The 22,683-nt window shown below is 39.4% G+C and overlaps 1 protein-coding gene across 4 annotated transcripts in view; it reads left to right on the forward strand.

The window, feature by feature from the left end:
* Window positions 1-22,683, forward strand: part of galnt3 (UDP-N-acetyl-alpha-D-galactosamine:polypeptide N-acetylgalactosaminyltransferase 3 (GalNAc-T3)) — a 53,990-nt gene that overhangs the window by 28,662 nt on the left and 2,645 nt on the right. For all 4 annotated transcript variants that reach the window (XM_080199186.1, XM_080199187.1, XM_080199190.1 and 1 more), the window contains exons 8-10: window positions 12,976-13,107; window positions 13,518-13,619; window positions 20,041-20,190. In XM_080199186.1, the coding sequence (XP_080055312.1) occupies window positions 12,976-13,107; window positions 13,518-13,619; window positions 20,041-20,190 (384 nt within the window). The remainder of the gene's footprint in view (window positions 1-12,975; window positions 13,108-13,517; window positions 13,620-20,040; window positions 20,191-22,683) is intronic.

Raw genomic sequence — 22,683 nt, forward strand, 5'->3', positions numbered from 1 at the left:
CCTTGGCATTACACAAGTTTGCTTTTGCCAATTGCTTTTAGCTTTCTTCATATTTTTGGGTTTAGAATTTTTGAAGATTTTCAAATACAATGGGTGACACAAATACTTATAGCTTCATAAATATTCAATGCAACTGTTCCCGAAAAGATTTTTTTACACATTGTTTGACTCTTTTTGAAGAAATCAAACTCAGAACATGTTGTATTAGGTACTGTAGAGAAACAGGTTTATAGCAATAATAGTGTTATGAAACTAGCTTGTCTGCAGGATTATGAATATTCTACCCTTTTAAGAGGTTCAAGTAAGTACATAACTGCAGCTAACTGAATTTGCAGGATACAATAATTCTATAGAATCTCAACCTTGGTTTATAATTTAATTATATCTTAGTTGCAATCCATTTCAGTTAAAACATTTCAAAAGGACATTTTCTTTTTATGCGGTTATTCATTGTGGTCAGCATTTGTTGGCCATCCCTGATTGCTCAAGAAAATGGTTATAATCTGTCGGCTTGAATCTGCAGCCTACATACTGTTGGTTCTCCCAAAGTGCTGTTAGGTAGGGAACTTTAGCATTTTAAGCCAGTAATAATAAAGGAACAATGCGTCACAAATAGAATGTACTTGTTTTTTACTGCCAGTTTTCAGTATATTTTGTAATGAAAGGGCTGTGTATTACTTTTTAATGTGTATATCAATTAAATGGCCCTAAATTGTGGTTATTCATTTGAATTTTCCAGAAGCTACATAGTCTGCGTTGAATAGGAATGGTCACCTGCTCCCTTGACATCCACCGTAATAGTTTATAAATGTCCATTTCCAATAAATAAAAGTTTGTTCCAAGAGCTTCCATATGAGCTCAGTGCATGTGTAAAATTGTGACTATGATACGCTTTTGCTGGGAATGGCAGGTGATATATGGTCAGATTTGATGGGGCAGGGAGAATGGAGATAATGATACTTCGATGTGCCTACTGCTGATGTCCTTTACAATTGAAGTTGTAAGTTTGCAAGGTGCTGTCAAACAAAGCTTAATGTGTTGATGCAGTGGGTCTGGTAGGTGGTACACACTGATGATATTGCACCGCTAGTAGAGAGTGAATGTTTGAGGTGGTGAATGGGATACCATTCAAACAGGTTGCTTTATTCTAGATAGTGTTGCGTTCCTTCAGTGTTTTTGGAGGTGCATTCATCTAGGCAAATGGAGAGTATTCCATCACACTCCTGATTTGGTTCTTGTAGATGGTGGGCAGGCCTTGGGGAGTAAGGAGGTGAGTTACACTCTCAATAACCCAAACTCTGACCTGTATTTGTAGCCACAGTGTTTACATGGCTGATCAGTTTATGGTCAACATTGATGCCAGAGTATGGACAGGGATCAATGAAACAGTCCGAGGATGTTGCTTTAGGTATTCATTAGGTTAGTGTCCTGTCCCAACCATCTTCAACTGATGCCTTATTGACTTTCATCCAGTACACTCTTAAAAATGAGAATTTATTTCTGATTGCGCAACGTCGTCTATTTGCAACTTCTCCAATGCCAAAGCAGCCCATGACTGTCTGCAGCAAGACTTGCATGGCATTCAGGCTTGGGCTGATAAGTAGCATTCAATATTTGCACCACAAAAGTGCCAGGTTATGACCACCTTCAACAAGCGAGAACCTAACCACCTTCCCTTGACACTATCATTGTGGAATCCTCCTTCATCAATATCCCTAGGATTCTATTGACTAGAAACTGAACTGAATGAGGCATACCTACTGTGGCAACAGTAGAAGATCAGAGCTGAAGAATTCTTTGACAAGTAACACTCCTTCTCACTCCATAAAGCTTTTTATGTCAGGAATGTGATGGAGTGCTCTCCACTTGACTGGATAAGTGCAGCTCTAAATCGTCCAAAACAAAGCAGCCAGTTTGATCAGCACTCCATTTACCAGCTTAAATACACTCTGTCCACCACTAGTGCACAGTGGCTGTAGTATGTACCACTCACAAGATACGTTATAGCAAATCAAAGTTTCTTCAGCAGCGACTCCAAATTGGTGATTTCCACTATCTAGAAGGACAAGGGCAGCAGATGCATGAACACCACCACCTGCAAGTTCCCTGCTTGAGAACACATCCTGACTTGAATATCCTGCACCATTAGAATCCTGGGAATATTTAAATTATGTTTTGAAAGGTTCAAAGCGCCTTTTGTTGGTGATTTTATCAAAATGATGTTACAGGCGGAGGGCTTAATTTAAACAACATTGATTTCTCCTCTTACTATTTATCCATAAGCAAAATTGTTTGATTTGTTTCCTTCCTGTTCTAAGTGGTGACCTATTTCTCAACCCCTCTGTTTTGGTATGATTCAATTTCTATTTGTAACTTCACAGCAAACTCATGATAGGGTGAACTCAAAGGATTCATTTGCACTCAAATGCAGGATAAGGAAAGCACCATTGTCTCCTTTTTGCTCGTATAATAAGAAAGGATAGAGAAAGAAAGATTTGAAGGACAAAGACTACAGGAAAAACAATTGTTGTTTCACATATGTCCAGAATCGCTAGTCCAATCAAGTATTCCTTCACTGAGGTCAGCGGACTGAACTGTACAGCATCAGTTTTCATTTTCCAGTGGAGTTGACTTTACACACAGTGTGCAGAGATAAATGAGCCTAGTAGGCGATGGTACAGAAGTTCCAGTAGAAAGTGTAGATGGAGCCAAGTATTCTTTCTGGGCAGCACCCCTTTTCTGTGCTGCTTATGGCTGGTAAGGTGGCAGATTGAATTTTGCAGTACAGCAGAGCAAGACATCTGACCTCTTCACGACGCTTTTGACAAAGGGTGTATGTCCCCTGTTGGGGTTCCTGAGGTAGTTAAATGTTCCATCCATTAAGACTCAAAAGGAAGGTTGCGTGTTTTTTTTGGTCCTGGCAGGCAAATAAACTCCAGTTGGCCAGACCTGGTATATTAATTGCAGCTGACCTTTTATATGTTCCTCTTTGAATCTGGTCTCTGCAGCCCACAGGAGGTCATTAGTCTGTTTTTGGAGATGACAAGCTGCAGATTCATAAGAACATAAGAACATAAGAAATAGGAGCAGGAGTAGGCCATCTAGCACTTCGAGCCTGCCCCGCCATTCAATAAGATCATGGCTGATCTGTTGTGGCTCAGTTCCACTTTCCCGCCCTCTCCCCATAACCCTTAATCCCCTCTCTTATCAAGAACCCATCAACCCGCGTCTTAAAAATATTTAGCGAGGCAGCCTCCACCACTTCAACGGGCAGAGAATTCCAGAGATTCACCACCCTTTGAGTGAAGAAGTTCCTCCTCAACTCCGTTCTAAACCGCCTCCCCTTTATCTTGAGGCTGTGCCCCCTACTGTCTTTTTTGAGCGGGAAGAGTCTCTCCACCTCTACCCTATCCATCCCATTCATCATCTTATACATCTCAATGAGATCTCCCCTCATTCTTCTAAACTCTAACGAGTACAAGCCTAGTTTATTCAGCCTCTCCTCATAGCTCAATCCCCTCAACTCCGGTATCAGCCTAGTAAACCTCCTCTGCACTCCCTCCAGGGCCAAAATATCCTTGCGCAGGTGCGGCGCCCAAAACTGCACACAGTACTCCAGCTGCGGCCTCACCAATGCCCTATACAGCTGCAGCAAGACCTCCCTACTTTTATATTCAATCCCCCTCGCTATGAAGGCCAGCATCCCATTCGCCTTCCTGACCACCTGCTGCACCTGCAAGCTGGGTTTTTGCGACTCATGCACAAGGACCCCGAGGTCCCTCTGCCCTGCCGTTCAAGGATCACAGATCTTTGTCCAGTTTTTTTAAGTTTCAGAAATTAGCTGTAAGGATATCTTAATGTATATGTTTATCATAGAATGCTTCAGAACCCCTACAGTGCAGAAGGAGACCATTTGGCTTGTTGAATCTGCACTGACCATAATCCCATCCAGGCCCTATTCCTGTAATTCCACACATTTATCCTGCTAATCCTCCTGACACTCAGGGACAATTTAGCATGACCAATCAACCTAACCCGCACATCTTTGGGCTGTGGGAGGAAACCGGAGCACCTGGAAAAAACCTACACAGACATGGGGAGGACATGCAAACCCCAGACAATGACCTGAGATTGGAATTGAACCCTTGTCCCTGGCACTGAGAGGCAGCAGTGCTAACCATGGTGCCACCCAGTATGGATCTTCGTCCCCTGACAATGGTGTAATTTTTCCACTTTGCAGAACAATTTTTCATAATTCCTTTTGAGTAATATCAATTCAATCCTTTGATTATTATACTGCTCTTTCTGCTATAACACTGACTTTTAAAGGAATTGAAAAATTTTTGAATCATTTTTATTTTAACTTGCTTTCTGTCTTATTTCTAATTTGTGTTTGAAAGGTACATTAAGCAGCCTTTCGATTATTGGAGCATTTGTTCACTGCTGCTGCTAGCTGAACTGCATTTGCTTTCACTCCTAATTGTCTAACTTTTTAAAAATTCTTCGATCATTTTCTTTGTTTTAGAGAGTTGAAAAGCGTGTGTTTTTTTTTTCATCCCTCCCTTGCATTTGCTCTCCTGAGTCTTTACTGCACAAACAATTCTATTTGCATGACCAGGGGTACCCTGTGATCAAATTAGAAGTGTGCAGGCATGGATTGGGCTTAATATGCCTCCAATTAATTGTTCAAATCCTTGCATGATAGTACCTCATCTCTTTTGATTTCCCAAGTGGCTTGTCTTTCCACTCTTCTCATTCCTCAGATCAAGTGCATGGTTCAGTTTGGGTACTTAACAATGTAGAAAACTGAATTTGATCCAAGGCTCGATCATTCTGGAGCCATACCAACATGAACACTACTGTGTTTAGAATAAATAATGTTATGATTTCTGTTAAACTCCCCCTTTGTTCTCCACATTTCCTTAATCCCCTCTCCCCTGCCCCATCCAGCCTTGTCTCCAATGAGTGTTCAAGATTATTCATTTTTTCTCCTAGCTTTTATTAAGGCAAGGCACGTGTCAATTTGAATAGAATGTTTGTTCATATATTGTCTCTGGCCTCGCTCCACCAGACTGGTGCACGCCCTGCCCACTCATTTTATTTTACTCAGCAGAACAATGACTATTGGACCACCACCTGTCCTCTACTTTTGCCTCGTGTCCATCTTTAAAGGGAGTCCCAATCAGTGCACAAACTGAATAGTCTCCATCACCCCCTCTCCCAGGTAAACATTAGCAACTGCTCCCCCGCCACCTATTACAAGTATTGGAAGTCCCCATCACCACCACAGCAGAAGCAACAAGGCTGTCTCGCCAGCCCACCTGCTGACCCACAATGTCAACATCGCCCCCACCCCGGTTTGTAGACATTACGAAGACAAATCTTCCACCCCCTCCTCCCTACCACCACCCCGACTACTGCAGTCTTGGGAGCACACTCCTCCTTGTAAGCACCAGCTCTCCACGATACAAAGGGAATGTCTTCTGAGCAGCAGCCTGGAGTGATCACCTATGGCACTGCCAGATTGGCACTGCGTTAGCATGACCCTGTCCCCTGGGGATTATACTTGGGAGTGAATTCCTTGACTGAGTCCCTGTTTTGTTGCTGAGGTTTGAATATTCGGTGAAGGAGGCCATTTGATAGGATGGCTGAGTAACTACTGTGGATTAGCAATGATAATGAAATGATTAAATGGGGTTCTTACCCCTTGTGAATCTCATGATGTTACCAAAAGGGGCATGGAAACGCAGTCTGTCTGCAGAGAATCGCATTTCCGGTCCCCTCCAGATTCTCTGCTCACATTGGTGATCCCAAAGACCGCTAACGCTGGCTCAAAATCGCCCTCAATGTCAACAGCTCATGAAATCTGTTTATGTACAAAATAACATGAAAGGCTCTTATTTTGACTGATGTCTTTTATCTCCCATGGGACCTTCATGTATCCAGTAGGAGGCAGTTCAGTTCACTGACAAATGAGGTGGTTACCCCCTCTTTAAGATGCACCATCACAGAACTCGTGCAAACCATACAGTAGTGCAGTTACCTGTTGCACCAAAAAGTGAATGTAAGGATCGAGTTTTCACCTGGTGACTCGCAAGTCACTAGTGGGCGTGAGCATCTGATCAAGATATGGACAGAAGTGGAGTGAATGCTTCTAAGGACCCAGGACACTTGAAGCTCCGCTCAGCTAGTTGTAAATGCTAAACTTTGGGGGCTGCTGATGAACAGAATTATTCGGAAATGACGGTAGAGAATGCACAACATACTGGTAAAAGTTCCAGCCACGCTACTCTTGCAAAGAAATTGGAGGAGTTCATTTTGGGCATAATGGAATTTTCAATAAAATATCCTTAGAAAGATTGGTATCCATCAATTCAGTTTTCTAATTATTACATTCTCTTCAAGTGAGGATTCAATCCTTACATTCACTTTTTGGTGTGACAGGTAACTGCACGTTCTCTTTGAAAGAGATGTTGAACTTCAGAAATTGGAACTTTTCCCAGGTTAATAAATACTACACAATTTCATGAGATATAGGAGCAGAATTAGACAATTCAGCCCATTGCGTCTGATCCACCATTCGATCATGACTGATGTGCTCCTCATCCACCATTTTCCTGCCTTCAGCCCATTACCAATTAAAAATCTAACTCCTCCTTAAATTTACTCACCATCCCAGCATCCACCGCACTTTGGGGTAACCCATTCCACAGATTCACAACCTTTTGGGAGAAGCAGTTTCTCCTCAACTCTGTTTTAGATTTGCTACCCCTTATCCTAACACTAAGTGGTTACAATGTGCATTCAGTTTTAAACAGAAGAGTGTCAAATTATAACTGTTATAACTATTATTCCCTTGCTGTGAGATTTAAACAATATCTATTGAGCTCCATCTTTTAAATACAGGAGATCCATTGGATATAATTCATTACCCTTCTGATTGCTAGAAAAGATTTCTTGTTTTGCTGGTGCAAGTACAGAGAAATACGTTATAGTTCAATTCTTCTGTTGGTGAGCAGCAGTTTCTTCTGGGTCTTTGGGAGCAGGCTGGGGTGGGGGTGTTGGATCATTTTATCTGTTTATCCACTGGTCAATTCCAAGTAAAATCTAAGTGTGAAAATATAGGTTTGTGTAGTTTTAAGTAGAGTAAAACAAATTTCCTTTATTCTTTGGCAAAAAATTGCTGAGGTTTTGTATTCATTTTCAATCTTGATAGATTGTGGAGCTTGCCACCTGATCTAGAATATAAGATTGCTTCCATGTCTGCAAGGAAGCCAAAGGTCAGGAGCTTGGAGGAGAAGAAGATGCCGAACAGTGGAGACTAGGAAATCACTGTCTTACTCTATTCTTCAATTTGAAACTATCTCAAGTGGAGCCAGTTTCCAGATCCATATCTGTGGGAATCACAAGCTGACAGTAAACCAAACTGCAAAACTGGATAGATAACCCATCCCCAAAATAAAGGGTCTGTATGTGAAGTTGTCTGAGGGTCTGACATATACGAAATTGAACATGAACCATGCTTACCAATAATTAGAACTAGATGACACTCGCTTATGCCAGAACAAATACACATAATGGATAACATCAATTTACTTATCTACCATTCTGGGTTTTGTCGTCTTGTACCATCTTTCAGTGAACTATGGAGAGTTTGCTGCAGGTTTAGCTTAGAATTGTCATTTAATTAAGTGACGTTCTAAAAGCAGAGTCCACCAAGGAAGAACATTTGACAAATTTGGACAAAGATTTGCAAAGATCCCAGAAGTTAGAAGTGTGCCTAAAAGAGAAAAATGCACCTTCCAAGCAAATGAGGTGGCTTCTTGGTTATCCAGTTGATGCTTGTGTTAACATAGTACCATAGAATTGCTGCAGTGCAGCAGGAAGCCAGTTGGCCTATTGGGTCTGCTCCAAGTCTCCAAAAGAGCACCTTACCCAGCCCCCACCCTCGTCCTATCCCTATAACTCTGTACATTTATCATAGCTGATCCACCTAACCTACGTATCTTGATGCACTGAGGGGCAATTTAGCAGAGCGAATCCCCCTAACCTGCACATTATTGGACTGTGGGGTGGGGGGGGGAATTGGAGCACAAGGAGGAAACCCACGGAGAACTTGCAAACTCCAAACGTCGGCCAGGGGCTCACACTGCCAGTGCAGACACCTTAAGTTGTCTCCCATTACCCAAAAGCATGCCACTCCCTCTAATCCTGCAAGAGATTGTAATTTCTTTAAACTTTCTGGACTCTTTACCTGCAATAGCATAATAAGACAAGTATTAGATTAATAGAGACTCACTGTTATCAAAGATTAAATGTGATATTGGATAGATGGTGGGATAAGAGTGCTTCAGAGGAAATTAAGCTTCATCAGCTCAGGAAGCATGAGCTCAGTTGAAATGAGAGTTGTCATCCTTGTATTAGGAAGAGAGTTATTGCTTGAAGAATTGCGTAGTGCCCATTCGGGCACACCAAAAATGAAAATGCTGGTGAGAAGCTATATCTGGTGGCCTGGCATTGATGCTGAGAGAGAAAGATTTATCAAACAATGTGCCAGTTCCAGCAAAAACAACTAGCTGCAGCCTCCCTGAACACATGGGAATGGCCAGTTTGACCATGGGTAAGAGTTCACATGGATTATGTTGGCCCATTTATGGGTGCGATATCCCTTTTGTTAGTGGACACCCATTCAAAATGAATGCCAGACTTCTTCAAATGGATTGGCCCATGCGCAGTTCAGACTTTCGTGACTGATATGATGAAGCAGTCCCCTGGATCATTAGAAATCAAGGTAGCAAGGTTTGTTTTGGCTATAGAACCATCCCTCGTACCAATATTGGAATAGTTCCAGCTGAGATGCCACTGGGTTGACGCTTGAGAAACAGGTTGTACCTGGTAGTTCCAGATTTGGTGGGGATGATAGCAATAGGGTAGAGTTGTCATAAAAGGACCATGATTCATTAAAAGTAGAATGAACACTTGAAATAGATGATCCAGTCTTTGAAGAATTTTGGAAGCAGACCAAATTTTGTCTCAGGAGTTGTGGTGGCCAGGATGAGGCCATGTTTTATGGGGTGAAAGTGCAGGACAAATTGTGAAGAAACATGAAGATCATTTGAGGTTGTGGGAGCTACTGCCTGATAAAATTGAGCCAGCAAGTCGTTTGGCCAAAGAACTAAGTGGCTGATCAGCCAGGGGCAGGCCAAAGTGCTGCTTCCAATGGAACTGAGGAATTAGTGGAAAGTGAGCACAGTTTCCAGAAGAATCCTGGTGAGGCAGGTCCAACAAAACTACCTCTATAGTTGAACCTCAACTAATTGAGCTGTGTCACTTCCAGAGAAAGAGAGAGCCTCCTGACAGTTTCAGATAAACATGTTTGAAAATGTTCATTTTATTGCTGATGTTTTGGAGATTATATAAGTTATTATGTATTGTACAATAAGGGACTTGAAGGGCTGTACATCGGGAGGATCATGTGACCTGATTGCTTGTTCCCAATGAGCAAAGGGACCTAGCGCTAGAGGTGAGAACATTCATTCAATTAATTGATGGTCACCAATCCTTGCAATTACTACAGTATTCATCAAGTGGAGGTAGCTTTATTGGCTCAAGTATTTCCACAGAATAGATGATTTCCATATATCTGAGTACTTTGCTAAGGTAGCCAGAGCCAATTGATCAAATCTCTACCTCAAGAATGTTTGCAAATGCGACCTAATGATCTTAAACACCAATTATCACACCTGGGAATCTCCAGCTGATGCAAGAGGAAAATGGCAACACCATCTCTATGGGCTGATATGCCATGACCAGTGACTACAGCAGTTTGACAATAGATGCTGACACCAAAACAACAACCCACAACGAAACTCAGAACTTCATATGTGGTACTTGTGGTAGAACGTGCCTCAAGGTTTGGTTACTTTAGACCTCGGGTGTGTGCCATACGTGAAGGTATCCCACCTGAATGATTTACTGTTTGTCCATCATCTTTCATAGATGGAAGAATGCTGGCAACAATCTTTTGGCAGAATTTTAGTCTGGAAATGGATCGTGGTTGGCTGCAATGCCAACCACGAAGAGTATTTTGTTTAAAATGTTCACATGGTCACTGAAACCATTAAACTTTGTCAGCTTATTATTAGATCTTTGACCTAAACTGTTTCATTGTTTTATGTCAACTTTTTGCTGTTGAAAACATAGATCATTGTTTCCTTGGGATTTCTGTGCAACTATTTTGAATGATCTTGATTAGTATTAATCTTAAAATGTCTTATTTTCCACATTTCCACGTGGTTTGCTTTTTTTAAAGCAGACTAATTGAGATTTAACAATCTGATTTATGAAGTTGAAATGATTTATTCTATTATTTTCTGAGATGTTAGGTGTTCATATTCTGAGAGAACTATTTTTCCATAAGGTTGCTTCTATATCCAAAGGATTCAATGTATAATTTTCAAACTTAATAACTATTCTTAAAAATTGGTGATGAAGCAGGGCTTAAAAATGAAAAATGGTTAGAGCCCTGTAACTTGCATAAAATGCTGGAGCCATTGACAAATAGCATCTTAGCTAATGTTTTGAATCTGTGAAGCATCTTGTTAAATAAATCTTAACAGTATTTTAGCCTTAATAAAGTGGTTTAGTATTTTCCACTATCTTGGTGTGTACCCTACACATTCTCCAGTACGCATCTAGGTCTGATCAAGGTTCACTTTTGGACCAGAGCTCAGCTTCTGTTCAGATGCATCCAATATTGGTACTGAACATTAACTGTTAAAATCTTCAAGCAACCAAGGCTGCTTCCATAGGCGCTGACTTACAATGACTCCCCACACACACACTTCATAGGAAATTTCGTCTATCTTCGATCACAATATTTTTAGTTCCTGGAAAATTATAATTGGAAAGCATGAATGTGCCCATCTTTCCTAAACTATGTACTGCTTTAAAAGTAGTATCTGATTGAACCAACCATCCATGGAATTTTTCTGCCTTTTTGCCAATAAATGGCCCTATGTCATAAAAGGACTATTTCAAGTACAGGTGCTAAAGTATGTGGATTTTTATTTGATTTTTGATCTGCATTTGAATCTGAAATTAAAATTCAGTGTCCATGCTTATTTGTGATTTGCACAGGTATTACTTCCTTTTGCTGCATTTCTTGTAAAATTGAGAAAACAGAGCTTTTCCCCTTGTTGAATGAAAACTTAATTTTTACTCATAGCTTGGATATTTTTAAAATTGGTTGTTTGGTGTTCATACGTGACACAGAACTAGAGCTGAGGAGAATACGAACTTTTGTGCTACTTTATGAAGGAGGTTGGGTGATAAATTGGCCACCTGACTTGGGTCAAGATCTGTACACATACAAATTAGGGTGCGGAAGCTTTGGCTGAGAGGCAAATGATGAAGAAAGCGTTATGGGACAGGGAAGATCCAAATGAACAGTGGACATCTGCTATTAACTGTGTGTCCATGATGCTTCCTGAGTGTTTGACAGCTTTGTGTTTGGATTTCTATGGATTGGGATGAATTATAGGTATTCCTTGCCTTCAGGACAATTTGCTTGCAAAGTTGAACTGAATGAAATTGATCTCACTAATGATGGATTATAATTTTTTTTGGTATAAAATGTACACTTATATTTAGTATGTACATGTCATCTGCCTTGTAACACCATGAGTAAGACACTTATCTTTCAACATGCTCTTGAACTGGGCCATATAATTAGTCAGAAGAAGAGAAAATTGTTCCTTTTATGGCAAAAACTTAAATGTCTTTACTTAGCCTCCAACACACTGGTTGCACACTGTAACCCTATCTACTCATCATGACGCTGCAATCCTCCTAGAAATCCAGTCAGTCAAGGAACGCTAACGTCTTGTTGTCCACTAAGACCTCAACACTACTTGAAGGCATGCAATCCCTTCTAGATCTGTGAGCTTTATCAACAACAATCCTAATTCAACCCTGAGGAAACTTGGAACATGGAATTGAGTTTCCAAGAAGTCACAAACAATTACCTTGTTGACAACCTGCTAGAAAAGATCCATGTCTTTGATCTTCTATTAAGCCAGTGGACATCCATGTATATGATGGCAGATGCAGATACTTGATGTACAAATGACAGATGTAAAGCTCCTGTGTGTGATTTGGCTACCTCATACAGATGATGGTGTTCACAGATTCAGAAGACATTACTGTTTTGCCCTGAGTTACTCCTGAAACAATTGCCTGGCTTAATCACCTAAATGTAATTTATACTTGCTGCTCTACATCCACATTAACCATAAGAAGAAAAAAGTATAGAATAAACTGTCACCAGTAACTGGTGCATTCTCCTTACCAACTCCTACCAGTCGGAGTCCATTTGCCAACCAGTTGGCACAATCCTGTAGTATAAAATTGTTATTTCTCCTGGCATTGGTATTCTGAAGAAGAGTTATACAAACTTGAAATGTTAATTTTGTTTCTTACTCCACAGGTACAGCCAGACCTGAGCTTTTCCAGTATTATTTGTTTTATTTGGTATCCATGGCATTTTCCTGATGAATGTATGATGAAAAGCTTTGACAAAATGTCTTTTTTCAGGAATACAAACATTCTGTACAGCAAAACAACTTCTTTCTTCATTTATTCAGTAAAGTTGCAAATGGTCAACCTGTCATGTACTGAGGAAGAACAGTAGTTGTTAAAAGTATGGCCTTGAATGTAATGTGGCTTCAGGAGACATAATTAAAAGGTATTAAGTGTACTGAGGTCGGTTTAAATGTATTGAGGAAAAGCTGTTTAGGAATTGGATGGGAAATTAAAACCTCTAATTTTTAGAAGAAAGCATTTTATAAAAGTATGTTATTACTAGTCTTTGACCCACAGGAACTGGTATTTTTTTAAGTCCTTTTCTTGATTGTGACAGTGTATTGATTCAGTTAATCAGCGTTCCCTTAATAACTTAGTGCTTCATTTTAACAGAAAACATATGGAGACATTACTGAAAGGCTAGAGCTGAAACAGCGTCTACATTGTAAAAACTTCACTTGGTATTTGAAGAATGTTTATCCTGAGGTATTTATGCCCGATATGTCTCCTGCACATTATGGTGCGGTAAGTACTGTTTTAATATTGCACACTTGTCATGAATTAACTTGCTATTTTGAAAGAATTATTGCCCTGTTTTATGATTACAGGAAATCAGTTTTGTTATTTAACATTTCCGCATTTGCTTTGATTGTAACTTTGCTTTATTTAACAGTCTATTAGCACTTACATATTTCTAACGTTAGGCTTCAGCTGTTAGTTTGTAAATCTGAGATTTTTACATATTGCCAATTATGCACTTTTGCAGTTATTTAAATATCTTTAACTTTGAAACAAAGTCACACTATAAAATAGTTAATGTTGGTTCTTTCATCAACAAAAAAAGTAAAAGGCAACTTACAAAAAAAAATTTAATTAATCAGGACAAAAGATTGCTTCTGTTTCCAGTGATTTTTTTTTCAATCCTTCAATTTTAGATTAAAAACTTGGGTTCAGAAACTTGCCTTGATGCTGGAGAAAATAATCAGGGTGCGAAACACTTAATAATGTATTCGTGCCATGGTCTTGGAGGAAACCAGGTAATGATATAAAGTATTCAATGTAATAATTCCAAGTGATTGTAAATACCCACATGTACCAGTCGACCAGACAACCTTTTCAGAACCTCATCGGCATGTACGATTTTCGAATTGTGTGTGGTGGCCTGGGATAGATAACCACAGAGAATCTGGCCAAACAATGCAGCAAAAATGGCAACCTGCAGCCTTAAAGCACACTTTGGAGTGGGCAGATCAACTATAGGTATGACCACACTTTGGTCCCATGAACGAGCCCGCAAAAATCAATGTCCCTGCTCGTAATAGATGCGCACACCCAAGCGGTTGGACATACACAAAATAGACTCCACAACCTTTTAAGCAATGGTAGCGAAATTGTGACAGCCGTTCATTGGCTGGAATGGATTGCCTGAGGTGCTAGCTTCTGACAATAGAACTGTTTTCGCAAATGAAGAGTTCTAGTGTTTCAGGATAACTGGAGGTGTTCAACATATTTGAACTGCATCCTATCACTCTGCTTCAAGTGGACTGGCTAAGAGAACATGGTTCAAAGCCACCATGTAGCAGTCATCAGCCTTTAGGCAATCAGGAAGTTGGCCAGTTTGATTTGTACATAGAACAACACCTCATGTCACCACAAGTGTTACACCTGTTCAGTTACTAAGGGGCAGATGTATTAGCACAAGGTTGCTGGCATTTCTGAATTTGAGAGAGCAGCAACTACTGACTGAAATAGAGTGGGAGAGGTTTGCTTCACCCGTGGGTCAACGGACTGCTGGATGGAAATGGTCTGCATGGCTGAGTTGCCCCTCTGGAGCCATATCAAAAAGGTATAAAGGAGTGAGTGGGAAATGGGCATTGGGAAAAGGTGATATTGAGTGAGTGATAGCAGGGGATTTGGAAAGAGTGGCTGCTGAATGAGTGGGGAGGGGATGTTTGTTTGAAAAGATGTGCTGAGTGAGTGGAAGGGGTGGTTTGAGAAGAGGGGCTGCTGAGTGGAGGAGAGGGGATGGTTTGGGAAGAGCGGCTGCCACATGAGTGGGGGGAAGGGGTTTCGATGCTGAGCAAATATTTCCATTTGCTGGGAAATTTAAAACTTGGGGTCACGAGTCAAGCTTCCTTTAAGCTGCACTGAAAACCAACAGTTTCAGTGAGGATCAGCACAAGTCAACCTCCTTGCTACAGGTGTGCAGTAGTGCAAAAAAAAAGGATACCACTTCAGTTTGTTTATTAGTGTCACAAGGAGGCTTACATTAATGCTGCAGTGAATTCACAGTGACAATCCCCTAGTTGCTATATTCTGGTGCCTGTCTGGGTATACCTGAAGGAGAATTTAGCACGGCCAGTGCAGCTAACCAGCACTTCCTCTGGACTGTGGAAGGAAACCGGATCACCCTGAGGCAACCCATGCAGACATGGGGAGAACATCCAGACTCTGCGCAGGAATGAAACCCAGGTTGCTAGAGCTGTGAGACAGCAGTGCTAGCCATCATGCTGCCCTTCAATAAGTTACTTGCAGGCATCACATACAAAAAAAGGAGTAAATGTTGGTCACTGTCTTAGAATAAAGGGTTGGCCACTTTGGACTAAAATTAGAAATTTTATTCACTGAAAGGATTATGAATTTTGGAATCCTCTACCTGAGATTGCTCTGGATGCTCAACATTTGAGTACATTCAAGATGGAGGCCTTTTTGGATAGTAGAATTAAAGCAAATGCAGGCAGTTGGAGTTATGGTAGAAGATCAACATTAATTTTATTGAGTGGTGGAGCAGGCTGGAAGGACCAAATGCCCTTCTCCAGCTACTATTTGTGAACCTATGTAGTAGCTGAAATAAATTTACATAATCTTAGCAATTGTATTGATGGAATTTAGTAATTAACAGAGAGCAATATTACAATCCTAAAATAAATACAAATGCAATGTCATGAAAATGTGCTTTGTCACAGATTTTAATCCAATGGCGAGAAAACGGAATTGAAATTTTAAAAACAGCATTTTTTTAAAAAATAGACTAAAGTGACTGAAACTTGCAGCTTAACATAGCTAACCCAATTCATTAGAGTGATGTCAGTTGTGTACAAAGCCCATCAAAGGTACTGACTTCAGGGGAGTGTGAAGGACTCCCTATTTCCTATCCCATTAACAAGACACTACTTGAGGTATTTTGGAGACGGACGAATAAGAAAAATCATTTGAATCATGAGGCCCTGGCTAATTTAGCTTCTATACATGAGCTTATCAAGCCACCTTTAGAAGATACAGACAATGGGCCACATCTTCCAAGCTCCCCTGCAATGCATTTGAGGAGTAGCTCAAAGATGTGCAGCAGAATCCCTCATGGAACTTCCCAGGTAAGGGTTTGCATGACAATTGTCCAGAAGTGCAGACTTCCTCTGGATAATTCCTTGCACTGGTAACTATCCAAAAATGCAATTTAAATCATAATTTGAATTGTTCTGGCAGTGTTGTGTAAATAGTTACCCAGAAAAAGTTAGCACTTCTGGATAACTATTGTAATGATCCAGATATAGCTTCCCACCCCCTGCAAGTCTAGTCAGATCCCTTCCTCCAAGGTGTAACCAGCCCCTTGCCCACCCGAGCCTTTGCTATACTCGAAAATCCCAAAACATAAGCCATTAAGTATTCACTGATTTTTGGTTAGCTTGTCCTTTTTAAACAAACCTGTTGCAGTCAGGGAAGGAGGAGTGGTAGGGGGGAAGAGGGTAGCCATTCGATCTCTCCTCACTTGGTCATAAGATTATAGATAATAAATAATTCATTAAAATTCTGATAATTGGCCAAGCTGAAAATAAACTTTAAGTTACACGAATACCTAACAACATTACTAGGATTATGTATTGGATATTGTAGTTAGTTTTGGTTGTTTTACTTAAGTTTGAAGGGCAATCAATATGGTTTTAAATGATGGAAAGTAGCTCAGAGAAACAAATCTGTGCTTAGAAATAATTGCAGCTAATGTAGCTGAAGGCTACAAATTGGGTGTAGAAGGGCTTATTTGTGAATGGAATAATTAATTGTGGATAGAAGCTACTAGTTAAACATCATTGAATTATTTCTTCACACTAGGGGCACTTGACTTTTGGAATTAAGTGCCACTTAACAAAATGATTGCTGATTCGACTATCAAATCTGTGGCTTAGTGTGTTGAGAGGCAAAAATGCTATTTCAAGATCTGTGCTTTCCTAGTCGGATAGGAGAAAGATGAAAAATAGTTGTGTGAAAGAGGACAGTAAATTGGGAGGGTGAGTTTCTTTTGGAATCTTGTTTAGCTAAAACATCAGTAAAAGCCCTGGGATTAAGGAGGCAGCAGTAGCAGAGATGAAGTTTGTTCAGGTAGAGAAAGCCGAGTAGTGCTGAATCGTTGTTTGAGACTGGAGAGAACAACATAGTGGTGTCCCTCGGGCACAGTTGCAGGATCATTGCTTTTTTAAATAAATATTAATGACTTGGGCTTGGGTATAGAATGCAAAATTTGTAGATGACGCACAACTTGCAAATGTGCTAAACAGTGAGGAGGATAATGGCAGACATCAGGTGGCAAGAGACCGGCTGGTGACATGGCTGATGATTTAATGCAGAGACATGTGAAGTTCTATAATTGGAAGAAGAAATTATACAATGTTAAAGCGGAGGAAGGAACAAAAAAAACAAAGTTTACAAAGACCAAGGCGAGGGCTCAAGTTGGTAAGGCTTCTTATTTTTATTATTTTTAAAATAAGGATCCAGAGCTTCATGAATAGAAGCAAGGAAGTTTTTATAAATCACGAGTTGGTCCTCAAATGTGTCTGATTATGAATACCATACTTTCGAAGAACATAAAGCACTTTGAAAAGATGTGAAGTGATTTACTAGGATGGTGTCAGGGGTTAGGGACATCAGTTATGTAGAGAAACTGGGGTTGTTATCTTTTGAGCAATGGTGGTAAAGAGCAGAATTGATAGGGGTGTTCAATATCAACAGTAATTTTAATAGAGCAAAGCCATAGAGTAAATAAATTTAATCATAGTGAAAAAAAAGGAATTGTTTTTAAAGATTAAAAAAGACTTGACACGAAACGTTTTTCAGCCCATCGAGTCTGCATCGACCCTTCAAAAGAGCTTCTTGCCCAAGCCTACTCACCACCCTATTTCTGTAACTCCACACATTTACCATGGCTAATCTACCCAATCCACATGTACCTAGTCACTAAGGGGCAACTTAGCAGGCCAATCCACCTAACCTACACATCTTTGGATTGTGGGAGGAAACTGGAGCACTGGAGGAAAACTGTGCCGACACCGAGAGAATGTGCAAACTCTGCACAGTCATCCAAGGTTGGAATCAAATCTAGGTCCATGGTGCTGAGAGGGAGCATTGTTAACCACTGTTATGATGACAAATAATTTTAAAGTAGCATTCCAATGGAAATTATGCCCTTTTCCCTCCCTAAGCAATGGGAACTTTCCCATTGATGACAGCTGAGGTAATTTTAATGCAGTAAATGTCAGTTGCAAATCAACATCATGGAGAAGATGACTGCGGGTGTATAATTGGCAGCTGATCATCAAATGTTAATTGGTGCTTATGCTCAACATGAATATTATTGACTATCTGGAGAGGAAAAAAAATCATGAGTATTTAAGATTGTGTTAGAGGGACAAATGTTGCTAAAAATCATTGCATTTAGAATATGTTTGCAATACTGATTGAAAATTGTGCTGACATAATTCATGAACAATTCATATGCTCTTATTCAAGATCATTATGTTAGGAAGACAGAGGTAGTTTTAAGGGCTTTTTTTATATTGGTAAACATTAGAAATATAGTATTAGTTTTAAGTGGTTTAATTTAATGCTCTGTGCCTAGATGGATAAAATCTACAGTTAAATTCATGCTGAACAAAGGTGTTTGTATATGTAGTCGTTGGCTTCAATTCCAAATGTTTCTGTTGTGCTCAGAGGGGGTTGCAGCATAAGGAGTAAATAAAGTAGCAGTGGTTGCTTAGCAACTGGGGGCTTTGTAAGGTAGAAAAGCTTTGAATTTAGCTTTAAGCTGATTGTTTACAATTGGAGACAGGATACTGGCTAGAGATTTTTTGAGACGATTGATGAGAGTAATGTTGTTGTGGTATGCATGAACTTCTAAAAGGCATTTGATAGACTTGTGAAAAAAGATATAGCTCCTGGAATAAAAGGAATAGTAGATACAAAATTGGCTGAGTAGTAGGGAATTGCGAGTAATGTTTAATGGGTATGTTTTTGGGCTGGAGGTAGGTTTGTAGTGGAGTTCCACAGTAGCTGATATTGGGACCCTCGCTCTTCCTGATCTAATTCTTGGTGTGCAGGGGACAATTTCAGTTTGTGGATGAAATGAAACTTGGAATCATTGCAAACTGTGAGGAGGACAGTGTAGAATTTCAAACACCATAGACAAGTTGGTGAAATGGGAAGATAGGCAGCAGATGAAGGTCAATGCAGAGAAGTATGAGGTGATTAATTTTGGTAGGAAAAACAGTATAAAACAAAGGGTAAAACTTTTTAGGGTGTGCGAGAGTAGAGGGACTTGGGTGTATCTATGCGTAAATCATTAAAGGTAGCAGAGCAAATGTAGAAAGCAGTTAATAAAGCACGCAGTATTCTAGGCTTTATCAATAGAGGCATAGAGCAAGGAAGTTGTGTTGAACTTGTGTAGGACACTAACTACCCCTCAGCTGGTGTATTGTGCACAGTTCTGGGTGCCACACCATAGGAAGGATGTGAAGGCATTGGAGAGGGCACAGAAGAGGTTTTTACAAGAATGGTTTGAGGGATAAGAAACTTCAGTTATGAAAATAGATTGGAGAATTTGGGACTGATCTCCTTGGAGAGTAGAAGGCAAAGAGGAGATTTGACAGACATTCAAAATCATGAGGGAGCTGGACAGAGTAGAAAGGGAGGAAGTTACTGCTCATAAGGGCCAAGAAGGAGAGGACATGGGTGTAATGTGATTTTACAAAAGAAGCAAATGTGGTGTGAGAGAAAGCTTTTTCACATAGGTGAGTGGTTCAGATCTCGAATGCACGACCTAGAAGTGGGGTGGGAGCAGGTCCAATTTAAGGCATTCAAAAAGGTATTAGATGATTATTTGAATAGAAAATATGTGCAGGATTATGGGGAAAAGGCAAGAGAATGGCACTGTTGTAATGCTCATTTGAAGTACCAGTGCAGTGATGATGGGCTGAACGATGACCTCCTGCACATACCAATTTTGCGATTCCATATCAATGCAAGTCATGTCATTTTTTTAAAAACGTAGGATTGGTGTTTCATTTTGTATTTTAGCACATTTCTCAAAACTAACAATTACTATAAGGCCAGGTGAATATTGAAGATTTTGCCTGAATTCACTAAGCGTATTTACATTGCAATTTATTGACATGAGCTTGTTCTTTTTTTCAGTACTTTGAATATACCTCACTGCATGAAATTCGTCACAACATTCGAAAGGAGTTGTGTATTCATAATTTAAAAGGCGTAGCTTTTCTTGAGGAATGTGCATATAAAGGTCCAAATAGCTTTGTTTCAGAAGAGCAGAAATGGGAATTTCAGGTGACAAATCAATTTTCTTGCTGAGATTTTAAATTGATCTAATTTAACGTATATTGTTATATTTTGGATCTAGCTTTAAATCTGTTGCAATTGGTGAAGTATTTCATGAAGTTTATTCTTGATATGGTAATTACTGAAATTTATTGTTGTTAGACACTTTTTAAATTAATTATAGCTATGTTATTACAAAGTACGTTGTTTGTCTATTTCTATCTGTTGTTTTGAATACATGATAAATGAGCAACTTTGGGACATTTTGCCTTGAGGGAGATGCCTCTTCTTGCAATTTAAAATTCTAATCTGAAAGGTCCCCTAATGAGTTAGTGCAGGAATGCAGTAATCTATCATGATAATGAATCATATAGAACAGGAATGTACCCAGTTCTAACCCCATGTCTGTGCTGATTTAGCTGATCATAGCCAGAATGGTAGTAAAGGCTAAATACCTTAATTCCAAAGATGAATGATTGAAGAGCAGAAAGTAGTCAACACGTAGGTCTAAACATAAGTTCCTGAATATCATATATTATTAGGAATAGCCGGTAAATACTAGGGGGGAGAAAAAAGGAGCATGAACATCAGCCCCAGTAAACATAAAATGCTTCAATTCGAAGCTGCTGTGGCAATAGGGAGCAATAAAGTTGTAGGAATTTCAGAAATATGGCTGACAATAGAAGATACTAATCAATAGAACACAGAGGATTATAGAATATTTAGAAAAGGCACTATGGAGTGAAATAGATTAATTTGATTTATAATGGTTATCGGAAAATTTTGATCAAAAGATACTATGGGAGATTGAAAACCATTTGGCAATTACTTTGGAATCTTTAATATTAAAACAATACAATTAATACTAAGGACATATGAAAAATCAGCATAATGAGGGGAACAGTTTGTCCTATGAATAGAGGGAATAATTGGGAACTTTAATCAGTCAGATATAAATTGGAAGTACCAAATTGGTTAGGTTCAAGTTGATTAACTTAACACATCATACTTTGTGACACAATGCATTTTAAATATTGAATGCTCTGACTTAGTGAGCTAACAGGATGTCATGCAGGAAATGAATTCTTGCTACTCATAGTTGTCAAATACACAATGATAGTTCAACATGGTCAAAGATGTGGAAATACTGAGCGGTCTAAGTGTTGATTTGTAATTTTAGAAAAAGCTAGCTTGAAACAATCGACAAAATTGATTTTTAAAATTTGGTAGTTGTGTGTTAGGGGGTGATGATGGTGGTGGCGGGGGGGGGAGGTGGTGGGGCTTGTTCAACAATATTTAAACATTATGCCTTTCATTGGTGTTCTACTTATCTTCTACCGGAAGATTAACATTCATAGAATGAACAAACATAACCACAGTGGAATTAATATGAGTAAAAAAAACAAAATTAGGAGGGGGAAGGAAGCTTCTATAGATCCTGAAGTGAAATAGTTTGAGGAGTTCACTGTGAAGAATGTAAAAACCTGCAGAACTATGTTAAATGGGCAAAGGAAATATTAAAGGGCATAACTGCATGTGGTTTAAAAAAGCTTTTCTGTGCTATAAGAGACCAGCTTTGAAAATTTGTGAACCTTGCTAATGAAATAAAAATGGAGGATGACGATATTTTAAAGGCTGATGTTTTATCCTAAGTATTCACCAGGGAGGACAAGACCTACATGGCCCTACTGAATGATAATCCAAGTAAAATAAACACTTTTTTCAGAGCTGAAAGGATTCACAAATAAATTGCCATTACAGATGATATTCTCCCTCAGTGTTAGAGAGATGAGGGGGTGACATTTGTCCAGGACAAATGATGGTTATGATGGAATTGATAAATGTGTGAAAGGTCAGGTTTCAGATTTGGAGCAGCTTCATAAAGAGTGACAATACAGGAAAGTACACATCTATTCATCTTGTATCATTACCAGATAGAAAAATTGAATCAATTATTAGAAGGAACCACAAACTCTGGGGCTTAATGCTGGCATCCCTACAGTTTCTAATTTTACACCAACAAATTTTGGACTCAGACCTTGAAACAAACTAGTCATATTCACTGATGATACAAAAATATCATCTCAAGATACATCCCACATGGCAGCTCAGAAAATGCAAAATAACTGATACAAAATGTATAATTTAGTGGAATAACAGTCAAAATCTAATACAAATACAAAAAGTAGAAAGTGCTGCATATTGTAATTATAATCAGGACATGTAGCTACTCCACAAATGCTACTGAAATAGCGAAGGATGAAATTAGGAGATTTAGGTGAAGTAAATTTAATGCTTTACAAATTCAGTTTGCAAGGGCAGAATCATAAATTGAATGCTGATCTTTAAAATCTAAATCAAGAGTGTGGAAATCCTATAATTATTCAGCATAGAAGGAGGCTACTTGCCCCATCATGCCTGGACAAGCTTTGTAGAAACAATCTAATTAATCCCACTCCTGCTATATTTCCATAGCCTTACAAATTTTACCTGTCTGAGTAT

The sequence above is a fragment of the Carcharhinus amblyrhynchos genome, chromosome 11 (genome assembly GCF_965287045.1).
Source record: "Carcharhinus amblyrhynchos chromosome 11, sCarAmb.v2.hapA, whole genome shotgun sequence".
Lineage (NCBI taxonomy): Eukaryota > Metazoa > Chordata > Chondrichthyes > Carcharhiniformes > Carcharhinidae > Carcharhinus > Carcharhinus amblyrhynchos.